Below are 16,523 nucleotides of genomic sequence, written 5' to 3' on the forward strand. Positions count from 1 at the left end.
CACGGGTACCTGCTTAATCACGGATACATCAACATCACTGAAAGTGGATCGATACAATAAAGATACATGGGAATTTTTCTAGCCTCACAGTCACCTCTCAGGAAAGGATGGCATCAGAAAACTAGGTGAAAAGTCAACCTCCCAAAACCCAGGGTACTGAAGGGACACTAGAAGGTACTGTGCAGAGCTGGACCGAAGTAGCAGAGTCAGAAAATACTCAAGACCTCAGGGGAATCCACACAGCAGGGGCAGCGGTGAGTAAATCATTTATTCTATTCCAGTGAGAGCCTAATGAATAAAAAACAATCTGAGACAGGTTGGAGAGGAAAGGGTGGGAGAGGGAGGGCAGGGGTGCTGTCAAACCAGGGTGTCCTTGGGTGCTTGCACTGCACAGATTTCGTAGAGCTGGGGGGTTCTCATCTTGAGTTCTCGGGCCACCTGACAGACCGAGAAAGGCCAGCAGCAATGCACCACCATCCAGTCTTCACAGAGTGTCCCCTAGGGCAAGACTTGGTTACTATTGGCATTGATACAGGACTGTTGGTTTCTCAAGGACCTGAGTAATGTTACCTGCTGGCCCATCCCACCCTCTGCTTCCAAGATCCACCAAATCCTTAAGTCAACACTTAGGACACTGGAAAGTCGAAGTGTCAAGCAGTGGCTGGCCAATATCTGCACTTCAGAGCCCTGCCCCTTCGATTTTTGACACGTGTTTCTTACTGAAATCTCAGATTTTTCTTTTTAGTGTCTCTTAGAATCATCATATTTATCTTCTGTAGTAGGTAATGAAAGGAAAAGTATCAGCTCAGGACCCCAAAACTAAGTTCTCAGCACAAAGATTTGTTTGGCCCAGAAGGACAGAGGACAAGGAATAAGAGAAAACACACAAGAGATAGAGGACCAGGGAGAAGGGAAAGGGAACAAGGGAGAAGGGCAGGAGTATTTATCCCTGGGGAGGGGGGACAGACAAAGGACTGCCACTGGACGGGGAGAAGACAGACGTGGCACATAAGAAAATGGCAGCTTTTAAAGGTAAAATGGGAAACCCCGTGTTAGGGTGAGGTGTTTAATTTTAATTGAGCACGTTAATTAGATGAGCTAAGGGGGCTTTTGATTGCTGGACTTCAATATTTTCATACCTGGACCTTGGTGGTCAGCCTCAGGAGGAGGAAGTGACCACATAAAGGAACAGACCTTGGCGGCTAGCTTTAAGAATGCAATCTAATGGTTTTTAGCAAGGCAGAGGAATCAGGGAGAAGGGCAAGGACTGCCAGAGCCACATACTCTAGTGGGCTAGTGTCCCTTCAGGTAATAAATAGAATGGTCCCAAATCCCCATAGTAAAAAGGGGTGAAAGTGAAAAGGAAAATCTCCCCCCTCCTCCCCCAGAGCTGTCCCCAGCCACTCAACTACCTGCCTGGGGACAATCATTGGTTACCAGTTACATTTCCAGGCAAACTGTATCGGCCTAAACATATACACGTATCATCCTTATGTGTGAATAGTTACACAAGTCTGTGTCTTGTTTTGTTCACATAGAAAGGTACTGTAGAGATCACCCCACAAAATACCTAAATACTAGGTGTGTGAGAGAGAAACAAAGAGAGAGAGCATCTGTCTGTCTGTCTGTCTGTGTCTATCTGTGTCTCTGTGTGCCTGTGCCTATGTATCCAATGCAGAAGTTTCCCTCTGTGTCTGTATGTGTTGTCACCCACCTCTCCTCACCCTCTCACAGACTCCAGTCTTGGCTCTACTAGAAGTTAAGGATGCCAAGGAACCACCAAAGTAAATTGTACATGCATCACATGGGCTACACTTTAAGTTGGACCTCACAAGTACTTAGGTTTGATTCCATCTGCCCTGTCTTGAAGTAATAAGAGACTTGGGTGTGGTTTTATTTTTGTAGATGGGAGGGGACAGTGGCTACAACCTCCTCTTTCTGTGCATCAAAGTATATCCCAGGAAGCGTAAGTTAGCCCGTGATTTGACCAAAACTGTTGACCAACAACCAGCATTATTATTTCCTTTTGGAAATATCCTTCATTATACAGCATTTCAGTTAAGTAATAACTTCTAGCAAATAATGAAATCAGAACTTTCATTCTCCACAGTTTTCCATTAAATGTGAGATTTTTAGGCATCTTCACACACACACACACACACACACACACACACACACACACACACACATTATATATATATATATCCCCTCTCTTTCCCAATCACTTTGGGAAATCATAGGTTTGAAAAGCATCTAAGTTCTCATAAATATTCACACATGCCTCAATTGCCCTTACCTGTATCTTATGTCTCTCTCTGGTGCCAATTCTCAATGCAAAGGTAGACCCTGGTAACAGTGGCCAACAAAGACACTCTCCATAATGCCTGGCAGTGTCACACTCAAGACACATGGGACAAAAGAGACCACAGAAACCTGTCAATTGCACATAAAAGTAAACCAGCATTCTCAGATATTCAGGGAATGACTTCCCATTTTAAACAGATTCGCAACCCTGTGCCATCAATTCAACACTGCATTGTCTGCCTGTAACCAGGGACAAAGAATGAATAACAATTCTCAAAACTCGGAGCTAGAAAATTGCCATTACCAAGCCACATCAAAACTGTGTTCTTTTGTTAAATATTGCCAAAGCTGAACCTGACACAATTCTGTTAGTGTTGATTATGGCAACTGGATTTTTTTCTGTCAAAAACATTAAGTAATTTTTGAATCATAACTGATACTTGTTATGCTTTTCTATCCAATTTCATCATGGACCTAGAACACTAGACTATTCTTGGATAATGAATATCCCTTTCTATAAAAATGATAAAAAAAACTTTTGGGGAGGCACTGAATCTGCTTCCTATTCTTACCAGGTTTTTATCCTATTTCTCAAGTCAGAGGTTATTCTAATTTTTTGTTAGCTTCACAGAGCCACTGACATTTGTCCATTTTAATCTGTAAACTATTAGGCAACTGGACCCTTGAGTGTCCACTGGAAATGGTTTCCACTTATTACTTCATTCACCATTCACTATTGGTATGGGTTGCTACACAGACTGAGTAGACTTTCTAACATGGATTCTATCTAATGATGTTTGAGGCCACAGAGCCTTTTGGGAATATAATGGCTGTTATCAACTTGCTCCAGAAGGGAAAAAAAAATACACACACATGGGCAGGCAAATTGTGCATTCCTTTTCATGGAGTTCATAGAGTCATTGAAAACTATTAATGGGGCACAAGTTAAGAGCTCCTGGCGTGCAGTTAAGAAGTTACACCACCTGAAACTGCAAAAAGATGACAACCCCAATGACTTCAAATAATCAGGACTATGAGCCAACAAAAACGCCATGATAACCAGTCTTGGGAAACATACTGACTTATTTAGGGTTGTCATTGCTGTGATGAAACACCATGGCCAAACCGATTTGGGGAGGAAAGTGTTTATTTGGCTTATGTTTCTAAATTTTCTTCACTGAAGGTAGTCAGAACAGGCACTCAAATAGGGCAGGAACCTGGAGGCAGGAGCTGATGCAGAGGCCATGGTAGGGTGCTTCTTACTGGCTTGCTCCTCGTGGCTTGCTCAATCTGATTTCTTATAGAACTCCAGACCACCAGCACAGGGATGGAACCATCCACAATGGGCTGGGCACTCCCACATCAATCATAATTAAGAAAAGGCCCTACAGGCCTGCCTACAGCCCAATCATATGGAGGCATTTTCTTAATTGAGGTTTCCACCTCTCAAATGATGTTAGCTCATGTCATGTTAACAAAAAAAAATGCAGCATACATGCTAAACATTTTAATCAAGAGGAATTTTATATATGAAAATGCACAAATCTTAAATGTTCACTTTGGGTGGCATTAATAACTGCATTCACCAATATAATAGGAAATCCCACCCTTACCACCCCTACTTCTGGGAGAAACACAGCCATGATTTCTATCCCTATAAGTAAAATTTGCCCTCTCTCAGCTCAAGAGAATCACATTTACTTTTATAACTGTTTTGTTTTTGTTCAATATCATGACTTTTTTTTAGGTTTACTCATGTTGTTATATGACTCTGTAGTTTTTTACTGTTCAATAAGTAGCATCTCATTGTATGAATATTCTACAATCTGTTTGTTCTCCAACTAATCAACATTTTATTGCTCCATTTTTTGATATCAATACCACTATGCATACTCCCAGGTAAGACTTTATTTGGACATACCTCCAATTCTGTGTGTGGATATATGCCTTAATTTTATTTGAGTAGTTTCCTGAGAGTGGAACTGCTAGGTCATATGTTTAATTTTACAAATATAGAGAAATAGTTCTCCAAAGCATTTGTACTATTCTGTACCCCCTCTGGCAACATTCAAGACTTCCAAAGGAATGACATCATTGCCAGCATTTGCTATTGTCAGAATTTTAATTTTAGCCATTGTAGCATGTGTGAAGTGTTAGTCACCACAGCTTCTGGTGCCCCAGATACAAAGGTACCATGTAGCTCAAAGTATAGCCTCAAGTAATTCTGAGACATTTTAACCTCAATTAAAAAAAAAAAAATTCTGACTGGGGATATGGCTCCATGGTAGTGTACTTGCCTAGAATGCACAAAGATCAGTCCCCAGCACTAAAAAATAATTCCCAAGCAGGACAGGAGACTCTGTCCAGCACTGACAACTAGCCTGAACAGTTTGGAAAACAGCAAAAGGTCTAGCAAACTTGCAGCAAGCACAGAGGGCTCCCAGCACCTGCAACCTTGAATTAGGGCAATTTGAAATCAATGGCACATTCTGTGAAGATTATGAAATACTGTAAATTCCTGTAAATAAAGCAATTAATAAAAATTTGCCTAATTGTAAGGCTGGCAAATGAAGCACCAGATCAATTCTGTTCACACGTCTCTGAGCTGTACCACACCCTGTAAAGAAGTTGATTGTGCCGCAGCATTTCTACACCATGTTAGTACCCACATTCTGGGTTTTTTGTTTGTTGGTTGGTCAGTTGATTTTTAATCTTTCTGTCAGATAACCATGCTATGTAAGTGTTCTTTTTAGATACTTGTCTTACTTTTCTACTGAGGTGACAAAACACCAGGATTGCAGCAAATTCTAAAAGGAAACATTTAATTGGGGCTCATGGTTTCGGGGGTTAGTTAGAGTTCATGCCCATCATGATGGGGAGCATGACGACAGACAGGCAGACATGGTACTAGAGCAGCAGCTGGGAGCTTACATCAGATCCACAGCAAGAGGCAGAGAAAGAGCTAACTGCGAATGATGTGAACTTTTGAAACCTCAAAGCTCATCCCTTAAAAAAAAAAAAAAAAAAGTGACACCTCCTCCTACAAGGCTATACCTCCTAATCCTTCCCAAATAGTTCCACCATCTGGGGGCCAAGCATTGAAATGTGAGCTTATGGGGAGCATTCTCATTCAAACCACAATACTCAAATTCAACCACCTTGAGCTAGAAGTCAGCTGTGGTTTTTTAAAAAAAAATGTATGAAGCTCAAACTTTTATTTCACAATAGCTAATGTTTATAAAGAGTTCGCTATGTGCCAAGCAAGCTCTTGCTGAAAACATTTTGCACATGTTAGTTCATTTAATCTTTGAAATAATCATATAAACTAGGCACTTTTTCTTTTGTTTAAACATTTTGCACGTTAGTTCATTTAATATTTAAAATAATCATATAAACTAGGCACTTTTTCTTTTCTTTTTTTTTTTTTTTTTGTGTGTGTGTGTGTGTGTGTGTGTGTGTGTGTGTGTATATTGCTGGCTGTCCTGGAACTCACTATGTAGACCAGGCTGGCCTCAAACTCAAGAGATCTGCCTGCCTGCCTCTGCCTCCCGAGTGCTGGGATTAAAGGCATGTGCCACCACTGCCTGGCACTTTTTAGATCTACATGATATCCTGCCCCATAACCACAGTACTTGTGGTACTGAGACAGTAGGATCATGAGTTCAAGGACAGCCTGGGATACACAGGAAATTCTAGAAGAGCCTGTGCTTACTAAGACTCTATCTCAGAAACCCAATCGATGCATAAAATAGGTCCTCTTACTAGTCCCATTTTATAAATGACTTCACATACTCTCCATAACTAAGTAATTGTCTCTAAGTTTATTAATATTATTAGTGAAGGGCAGAGACCAGATTTGAACTCCAGGAGATTGATACGCAAAACTGTAGTACTATACATATGTCCATATGTTCTCACGTTTTACATTTCTTTCCTATCATAATGCAAAAGGGTTTGTGTATTCCAGGACAGTATGCCCATTATATTTATCCCTGTGGGATGGTCTGAATTCATGTGAATATTTTCAGGACCCTCTGAGCCAAGTGTCACTGCTCTGCATGGGGAGGAATGTGGTCGGAGATGAGAACACTCAGACTAGACCCCAAGAAGGGATGCACAAGAGTAGAAGGATGGGATCCTTTTTCTGAAGGGGAGGCTCTGCAGTGATAGCGGAGGCCAGGGTAAGCATCTAGAATGTGGGAGGCACTCTTATAAATCCATAGATAAAAGAAAACAGAAGAGAAAAAAATGGCACAGGGCATGAGTGGGTAGCTTGCTGAGAAGGAAATACCAATGGCCAATAATAATGTCATTAGAAAGGCATGTTAATGCTATCAGAAGCCACTTGCTACTCACAAGAATGCCTCATTTTTAATGTATGTTTGAGGACATAAAGTAACAATACATGGATGTGGAAATTGGCCTAACCACATTAGATGATAACTTTGCTCAATCTATTAAGACTTAAAACACTCCAGGAATGAATAATTTCACTTATCAGGGCCTAGAGCAATGCTTATGCAATTGCACAAAAAGACAGCTGCAAGGATAGTCACTGCAGCACGGTCTAGATCACAAAATCTAAAAATGTAAATGTACGTCGGTAGGCTAAAGAACAAACAGAGCAGGAGCAGGCAACCACTGAGAACGTGGTAAGAGGACTGGAGAGGTGGCTCGGTGGTTACAAACGCTTGCTGTGCAGCCATGAGGACCTGAGTTTGGATCCCAGCACCCACGTCACAAGCCAGCATACATACCTGAAATGCCAGGACACAGAGACAAGAGGAGTGGCGGGGCTTGGTGGCTGCCTTTCTAGCTCTAGGTTCAATGAGAGGCCCAGTCTCAGAGGAGCATAAAATGGAGTCTAATAGAGAGGATATCAGATGTCCTCCTCTGGCCTCTGTCCATGCACACTGGTACCCACACCTGCATACGCCACACACACCACACTACACACACACACACACACACACACACACACACACACACACACACGCGCGCACACACACACACACACACACACACACACACACTTTTTTAAAAGAATGATTTTAAAAAATCAGTTAAGTACCAATATAGTTAAGCCTCTAAGACTAATTTGAATTTAAACAAATCAAATTGCATAAGTTTAATACCATTTACACTTTGCTTAAAGAGTTACAAAGCAGTAACATATATTGCTAATGGATACGCAGGTAAAATACCTGGAAGGGAATCTTCCCAATTGATTCTTGTTGCTGCTCTTGTTTACAAGCCCAAATTGGTATTTACAAAGAGACAAGGATCCTTTTTCTGTAACATCTCATTTTTTATAAGGTGAATGTACCAACAGCATATTAGTCATATATTTTCTTCTTTTACGGAGCTCAAGGTCAATAGGGATTTGTGGCACACATTCAGTCTTTTCCTTTACTTCCACAGCCTACCTAAACCCAGGCCTGTTCTCTATCCTTGTGTGTGGATTGCCATTCTTCCAACTCACAGGCAAGTCAAGACAAAGACAAGAAGCCGTGGTGTAGAGGCCCAGAGAGCAGAAGTAGGCAAGGCGGGTGGAAACTTGAGCACAGCACATTTCAGATCAGTTATTGCAAGGGAGCCGAGCCTTCCAATAATAAGATGCTCTAGAGAGGAACAAAGCTCATGCATGCATTGCCAGTGGGAGTGTAAACAAATTCACCTTCCAGAAGGAAAGCCACTCGGCAACGCCTACCAGAATTTAAAGAGGCATGTTCGGTTTGGTCAGCAAGTTTACTCATTAGCAATTACCCAAGACAGATATCCTCACACTATGCAAAAATGGCATCTGAACAAGGACAGTCACACAGCATTGGTTTGCATAAACCACATAAAGGTCCACCAATAGGAGTTTCTGCATAAATAAACTGAGGTACAAAGGGATTCATAAAGCAATTTAAGAAATTAGCTCCAGATGTGCATTTGTGGTATGATCACCTGAATGTGTGTGACATTAAAACAAAGGTGTCTAGCAATGTGCATGTATAATTCTTCCATTTATGTAAATTATGCACAAATATAAGGGATCTGGGGAGCCGGTGTGGGGGAGCGGGGAGCACCAAAACATCCACACCTATAGATACTGTTCTGTCCTTTGGTTGTCTTTTTATATTTTTCTTTTTTATGATCATTAAATGGTGTTTTTAAATTTTAAAGTATATTTTCTTTTAAAATCTCTCCATAGATGCCTAAGTATGTGGACTCTATCTAGACTCTTAACATAGGAGTAGCTGCCTCCAGGGAGAACAGGGTAGACAGAAGGCAGGACACATACTGGCTTCTCACAGGTTCTTGGATGGTGACACCCAGCAGGTGAGATAAACAGAGGTTCAGTGTGCCTTTGCTCTGAGCCAGAGGTCAGTCCTGAAACTAGAACTTCTTGACAACTGAACCAGAGCCAGAAAAGACCTCAGTCAACAAAGGGGGTTTCCTTTCAGATCATTCTTGTTACAAGAGTAATGTATATTCTTCATGGAGATACTGAAGATAATTTAAAAAATGAAATGCGTATGTTAGCCTGCCATCTGGAGACATCTGCTGTAAATAATAGTATTTGTATCCTTCTATATTTTTCTAAATGCTTTCACTTCCTCCAGATGGAACTTGATGAACACAGTTTTGCACTCACTCGGCTTCTTAAACCCAAAACCATATGCAAGCCAGGTGTGGTACCATGCATCTTTAGTTCTAGCACTCAGGAGACAGAGGCAGGTGGATCTCTAAGAGTTCCAGACCAGCCTAGGAAGCACAGCGAGACCCTATCTCAAAAAATAAATTAATGAATAAAAACAAAACTGTACACAAATGATCTTTTTACTCATTAAATGTACTCTACTACATGACTTTTCATAGGTGCATAATTCAGTGGATGGATGCAATATATATGCTGTTCCAAGCTTTGCTACAGTAACCAATGCTTCAGTGTTAATGTTCATGGTAAATGTTGCATCATAATGTATTTCCTCAGACTGGGCTCCTACTAAGAAATGTAGTTATCAGGTAAACAGCTACTATAACCCTTGCTATTTTCTATCAGCTCACACTCTCCTATCTAGTGGACAAGGGAGCTATATGTATTTTTGCCAACAATGGATTGTACCATTTAAATTTTAAAAAAATCTTTGAAAATAGCAATTATCCTGTGAATGTGTCTACATTGTTGAAAACCATGATTTTTTCCCCCTAACTCAGGAGTAGGCTTGAGACACCAGACTAGTCTAGTTCAACTGAAATCATTTACTTTCTGACCTTGTGCTGGGGTAGCTTTTCCCACTTACTGATATCTCATGGGAGAAAATGGTAAGGAGGAGCGTGAGTGAAAAGGAAACCCGTACAGATTTTCCTATCTCTGCAGACACTGAAGAGGCCGGTGCTCCAGTCTCCACCAGTCTGAACAATAGCTGTGACCGTGGTCCTGCCGCTGGCTCCGCGGATAGGTTGCTTCACCACGGCACGAGCTGGTACTTGGCTCCTGGAGAGTCGAGGATGATGATTAACTTGTTAGCAAAGATGCTGAAGAATGATAACCATTGATCAAGACAGAACAATAAAGAAGAGATCAGAGACCCATGGTGCCAAGAGACTGATTCATAATCCAGGCTGACTCCATCAGCCCCCTCTTTCAGCATGCCTTCTCTGACTTTTTAATTTTTTTGGCCCATTAAGGACCAACCTATCACTCAAGTTCAATGTCCAATCTATCACCTCAATCTTTGCCAGGGCTTCATAATAGCTAAATCCACAAACTTGAAACAAAGAGACATCAGGTCAGATGCCAGCATGTCCTTCCCTGGTGACATGGCCTCAGCTAAGTGGTTTAAGCTCCTACTTCCTGTCTCTTCAGAAGGGAACACTATCTCATGGAGCTTATTGCACCAACTGAAAGACATATAATTAATTTACTGTCTCCAGAGGGTGCACCACAGGTGAAGTAAGCTATAACCCAAGAGTGGTGAGCATCTGCTAAAGAAAGAATGATGGGGAACTGAGAGAGCAGCTAGAACCGGGACTCAGCTACTGGAGCTGACATGTGGATGGCCCCGATGCAGAACACCCCACAATTTTAACTTGGAGCTGATTTTCCCTGAGGAGAATGGATACTTCCACTTTTCTGCAATTCTAGGTTAGTCAACAAATGCTCAAGGGACTGGGATGCCACAGTGAAGTGAGGGAAAAAACACGCTCCTCTTTCTGAGGTGGAAAGTCTGGCCTGAATTTCAGTCATGGAAATGGCAACTGTCATTTCTGTCGATGAAGGTAAGCTGCTTCAAGGTTCATGGGAAAGTTGGGTCAACTTGGAGTCAGTGGGGTGTAGAATGAGTCTGAGCCTGCACCATGTTGTCATTACCTTGTTGTATGACTCTCCTACAGCAAGCCTCATGAAACATTTGCACCTGATCTCTGATGTGCTATGGAAAATTAAGGAAGGAACCTGCCTCACATTCACAATTAAATGAACAAGACACGACACCATTTCCCCAGGAACCATTGTTGCTGTCACCAAGTTCTAGATGCCTTAGAAGTCAAAGTGAAACAAGTCTGACCAATCATAAGATTGTATTGCCCTGGGGGTAAACAGCTGGGGAGCCCTCCAGATCCAATTTGGAGCAATAAAATCAATGAGATGTTATGATATAGTATGTCTTTTTCATTCCATTCAGTTCATGCTCTTGTTGTTGTTGTGTTGAAGGTCCCCAGCTGGTGGTATGATTTGGAGAGGTTCTGGAAACTTTAGGTGGTAAGGCCTATTTGGAAGAAGTACTTCACTGGGATCACACCTTTGAAGGTTTTGCCTTGTGAAGGGGGCTGGTCATGCCTTTGAAGGTCGCCTTTAAAGGGGCCAGAGAGCAGCCCCTTCCTCCCTCCCTGCTTCCTGTCTATCCTACACTATCTTCCTTCATGTGTTCCCACCACCATGATGAACTCAACATGGGCCCATAGTCCATAGGGCTGAGGAATATGGGTTGAAATCTCTGAAATCATAAGTCAAAATACATAAGTCTTTCTTTCAGTTGTTTAGATCATGCATTCTGTCTCAGTGACAAGAAAGCTAATAGCTTGCCCAAGCATTACCGAACAGGACAACTTGTTGAAACAAGTTCCAAAGGCTTGCCCCAGACCAACTGCATAGGTCTCCAAAGAAGTCCAGAAGTTCCTACCATAACAGGTTTCCAGGGAATTCTTAAGCAAGCATTCTGCTACCACCTGACACCTGGTGGACTTGGAGGCCACTGGTGACTGCAATAGCTTCCAAGTCTTCACCAGCTAGGCGGTGTCTCCGCAACAGGACAGCAAGGAAAACAGAACAGGAGGTAGGCAAGAAGGGAAGATGCTTGAAACACACCTAGTCCAAAGACCCAGTGAGTCATCAAGATCCTAAACAAAGAGCTGAGAATGCTACACAAGAGCTCAGAAGGGAGGCTGGGCTGGAGTCTCTGAGCACCAGAGCACCCCTCATCCTTTTATCTGTTAGGCGTTAGAGATAATACTTAGGATCTAATTACCAATTTAAGATCTTATGTGCTCTTAAGACTTGGAAAAACATGTAAAACAAAATTAATGCTAAATCAAACACTGAAAGTTAACATTATGTCCATTTCAAACTCATGAATTCTGTTGTTGTTTGGTGTGTTTTTGTTGTTCCATTTTGAGACAGACTGATGTAGTCCTTGCTGGCTTGGAACTCATAGAGATGAACTTGCTCTGCCTACTGAGTGCTGGGCTAAAGGCTTATGTCACCATACTCAGTCCAACTCACAAGTATTTTATTGTATTTGAAAATACATTTAAGGTTTTCTTGTTTCTCAAGAGGCATAGTTGATGAAAAGCAGCAGCCAGTGGCTAATCACTACTTATAACCAGATAATTTCAAAATACAATTGTAAAATACCCTTTCGTTTTCCACTCAGATGTATGTGAAGAAAAAGAGACTTATGGCACATATATGTGTTGATGCTTGTTCTGAAGTGAGTTAGGGATTATTTCTGTGGACTGACAGATGTTCCCTGAAATCATATTGAGTCCCCAGCCCCCAGTGTGGCTGTATATGGAGATGACTCCTAGGAAGTAAAGTTCAGTGGGTCAGAGGGATAGAATCCTGAGTTAATGGGACTGATGAAGAGACACCAAGCAAGTACCCCATGAGTCAGGAGAGGCCTCACAGAACCCAACCGTAATCCCCCAATCCGAGACTCCAACCTCCAGAACTCAGGGAATTAGTTGTTACTAACTCCACCTGGCCTAGGGTCTTCTGTCATAGCCATGTATGAACATTTGAAACTGGTCCTGAAGAATCTGCTTTCATACTGGTCCTATTTCATCCCCTTCCATGTGAGCTCCTTATTGCCAGGAAGCACATACTGTTGTTCCTCTTTGCATGCCCAGCATCCAGCACACTACCCTGAAACTGAGTGAGTACTCGATAAATATTTGCTGATTGGATCAAATAGATTCACTGTCTCTTCTATTGTCCTCAAGTCTTTCTCAAATCCAGCTCCTCTGGGCTAAATTACGCAACTTGAACTGCGTTTCAATTCTGTAGTGGAGGACATAACTCTCAGGTGTGAACTGATGAAATAAAAGCAGAGGGTAGCCTAAAAGCTTTCTACATCTCTACACAATCCAAGGCATTTCCTTCGCTGCATGATGCCTACCAGTGAGGGCTTCCATCATTATGCTAAGAGCTTCAATCATCTTTGATTTTAGTGAAGGGATTTCTGAGGGCTGAGCACCTGGAAAGATTTTTCCTCCCCAAATGAACCATTTACAGCTTGCAGCCCTAGACAAGAATTTTCTGCTTCTATCTTAAAATTATGTGCATAGCACCTTTTATCACAGCAAGGAAGCCAGTCTTCTATCTACTCCAAATCAAATAACTGAGAAGCCTGAGAAGATAACTTTTACTTGTTGGAAACAATTGTGTGTGTGTGTGTGTGTGTGTGTGTGTGTGTGTGTGTGTGAGTTTGCTTAATTTTGAACTCAATAAGAACTCTGTTCTAATACTCTGAATCTTCGGTGATTTTTTTTTATTAAAATGTTTAGATTTATAGATGCAAAGACGTTTCAGTTCAAGCTTATTGTTCATCTGTCATGCTTAAAATAACAATGCCAGCCCTTCCCTTGGCACTTTTTATGTGTCAGGCATTTAGTAGTCCCATTAAAAACAGAAAGATGACGAGGTGTGACATAGCACAACTGTAGTCCCAGTACCTGGGAAAATAAGGCAGGAGAATTAGAGACCAGTGAAGCCTGCAGAGCAAAACCCTATCAAAACAGAATAAGAATTAGAGAGAGAGAGAGAGAGAGAGAGAGAGAGAGAGAGAGAGAGAGAGAGAGAGAGAGAGAGGGCAGAGAGAGAGAAGCAAGAGCGGGGGTGGGGGGGTAGGGGGATGGCCTATCTTAATCTGGGACTGCTATAGATGAGATGAAGTAGTTACTGTAACTTCTTGGCAGCTTGTCTGCATATGACCCCCAAAGGATGCTTATGCCACCATGAAGAATAGGAACAAGCTCGGACATGATGGATGCAGCGGATGCCACAGAACTGTGCCAAATCAGAGACGCTGTCCATTCACAAGCAGAAAGAGCAGATTTGTCCACACTGAATTTCAAATCCAGCTCAGCTGCATTCTATTCTTTAAGCTTAAGAAAGACCCCATCACTGCCCTCAGCTCTGGTCTCTTCTTCCTCCTCCAAAAGCGTTTTAAGTACTCTAGCTCTTGGCTGCCATGAACCTTCAACAGTATCATGTACTTGGTACATGGTAGGCATGCAGTTGATGGCAGCTAGTGTTAAAATGACTTTAACATCCAGTGTGTGACATGGACATTCTTCACTTTTCTGGGGAACAAAGAAGGCAGAGACACCTGGTTCAGTTTTTTTTTTTTTTAAGCCAATATATCTTGAAATGCAGTCAGGATGATCCACCATCTCAATTTTCCAGGATAGAGGAAAGAGAACTAGGATAGAGAACTTTTGGTGCTAAAATCGAGATGGTCCTGAGAAAACCAAGGGAGATGCTCATCAAAAGCAGAGGGAAGCTTTAGTGGGAAACGGGGATGACAGTAGCCAAAGTCTCATCGGATTCTCCTACCTAGGAATGCTTCAGATTGGTACAATACGCCATCCCTCTTTCTGGCTTCACTCTGTCCTAACTCCCTCTCCTAAGAAGCCAGGCACCCTCCCCACCAAATGTTGACGGTCCTCACTTTGAATGCGTCAGTGTGGGCAGCTTCTGTTCATTCTTCAACCAAACGGGCAGTGCTAAGAATTTATTGTACCTTCCACTCAGGCCTCTTTGTTTATTTCAAATTCTTAATCGAAGTCAAATCTCTGATATGTTTATGTCAAAGGCGTGGAAATCACAGGCAGTCACCAGAAATAAAGTTCCACTTGGCCAGGATAGGACAATTTAAACTAAGAATGAAGAGATTTCCTTTAACTCAAGCGGTTCTTCTTTCACGAGCCAAGCACAGTAGCCACCTTTCCAAGTACACATGGGGCTAGGTAACTCCCACCCTCGCCACAAGCCGCTGTTCTTGCCTGGGCTCCTTTCACAAAGAGACTGGCTGGGTATTCCAACTAACAGTAAAACCTGGGAGAAAAGTCACCCGACTTCCTACCTCAAGTCGGAGATGAAATGCTCATCTTCAGATGATATGAGTGAGAAGAGTGGCATGTGTGTCCTGAGCAAGGAAGTGTCCTCGTGGCACCTGGAGAGGTGATGCCCGAGCCAGCTCATCCTGAGAAGTGTCTTCTTGTCCTTTCCCTTGGACAACAAGGAAGACTGGCTCTCAGCTTGGGGTCACACCAAAGTGAAGCATGCCTTTAAAAGAATGTTGCCTTGATGTTCTGGAACCTGAGGTCATAGCAGTCTGATAGAGAGACACTGTATCTTTTTAAAGATGAGCACATGTCTAACAAAGGGCCTCTACCTTTTTCTAATCCGAAGGGAGACTAATGGAGATACAATGTAAATACAAAATTTAAAAAAAGGGACTTATCTTTGATAGGAAAATCCTTTGCTTTAAAAGACACCTTTACTAAGTATTTACCTAGTTAAGTGCTACTAAGCACCATGTTGTCACAGAAGCTGCAGTTTTCTACCCTACTAGACAGCAAGGTGGCTTTATCATCAGGACCAGTGGCCCAATCCTGAAAGATCAAACAATTCCATAATATACTCAAAAGCAGGGACAAAAAGGTCTTCCAGCCTGGGGATTACTTATCAAAAAAAAGTCTTCAAAGGATCAGAAAACCATTAAGAAAATGATTTTGGACAGACATCACCAATGTATAGAAGTATTGAACCATTATTTCTAAATAACAAAGGGGAAAAAACACATACATGCCTGGGAAAAGCCAAATGTATCAAAAATGTGTCTTTACAATTGAAAGTTCTAAGAGTGTTTTTAGAAAAATGGGAGGTCACCTGCAATGAAAGCTCCAGAAGTAGTGACTGTGCAGGAAGGTATCTGAGACAAAACATCCTGGAAGTTGTCATAAAGTACCATTAACAAGGGGAATTCTGGAATTTTTCAAGTTTAGAAACTGAACAAACAGATAATTTATCTTCAAATGGTGCAATGAAAGTCATGTTTAGTCTGAATTTCAACAAACCTCTAGACATGTTGCTAATAGAAATACATTCTGAGCCATTTTAAACTCTGTTAGTCATTTGAAACAAAAGTAAACAGAAACAAGTAAACTTACATTTAACATATATGAGATCACACTATTTTGGCATTCAATCTTTTTTTTTTTTATGTGTGGGTGCATGAATGTCTGCACATTATAAGCATGCCTGGTGTCCAAAGGCCAGAAGAGGCCCCTGTGATCAGAGTCACAGACAGCTGTGACCTACCATGTGGGTGCGGAGAACAGAACCAGGTTCTCTAGAAGAGCAGCCAGTGCTCTTAACCACTGAGCCACCGTTCCAGCCCCTTCAATCCATATTTTAAAAATTATGATTGAGGGGCGGGGCGGGCGGAAAAAAAAATTATGATTGAAATATCTTGCATTCATTTTACATACAAAGACTCTAAGATCTGGAATGTAAACTACAGTTACAGCACATTGGGAGATGATGGCCCAGCTACATTTCAAGTGCTCTGAAGACTCCTGTGGCTAGTGGCAGAGCCCTGAACAAGAATGAGAGGAACAAATTACCACCTCCTCTTGAAAACTGAAAAAGCAGGGAAAAAAAA

The 16,523-nt window shown here is 41.9% G+C and overlaps 1 protein-coding gene across 1 annotated transcript; it reads right to left on the reverse strand.

Annotated features, from left to right (window-relative positions):
• Positions 1 to 273: 273 nt before the first annotated feature.
• Positions 274 to 16,247, reverse strand: Plac8l1 (PLAC8 like 1). Its single transcript, XM_028881711.2, has 4 exons — positions 14,940 to 16,247; positions 9,654 to 9,790; positions 2,297 to 2,433; positions 274 to 498 (listed from the first exon to the last, which is right to left on the reverse strand). Exons 1-4 carry the CDS (start codon positions 15,056 to 15,058, stop codon positions 358 to 360), a joined length of 534 nt encoding a protein of 177 aa, XP_028737544.1. The 5' UTR covers positions 15,059 to 16,247; the 3' UTR covers positions 274 to 357.
• Between the last annotated feature and the right edge of the window lie 276 nt (positions 16,248 to 16,523).

The sequence above is a fragment of the Peromyscus leucopus genome, chromosome 19 (assembly GCF_004664715.2).
Source record: "Peromyscus leucopus breed LL Stock chromosome 19, UCI_PerLeu_2.1, whole genome shotgun sequence".
NCBI lineage: Eukaryota > Metazoa > Chordata > Mammalia > Rodentia > Cricetidae > Peromyscus > Peromyscus leucopus.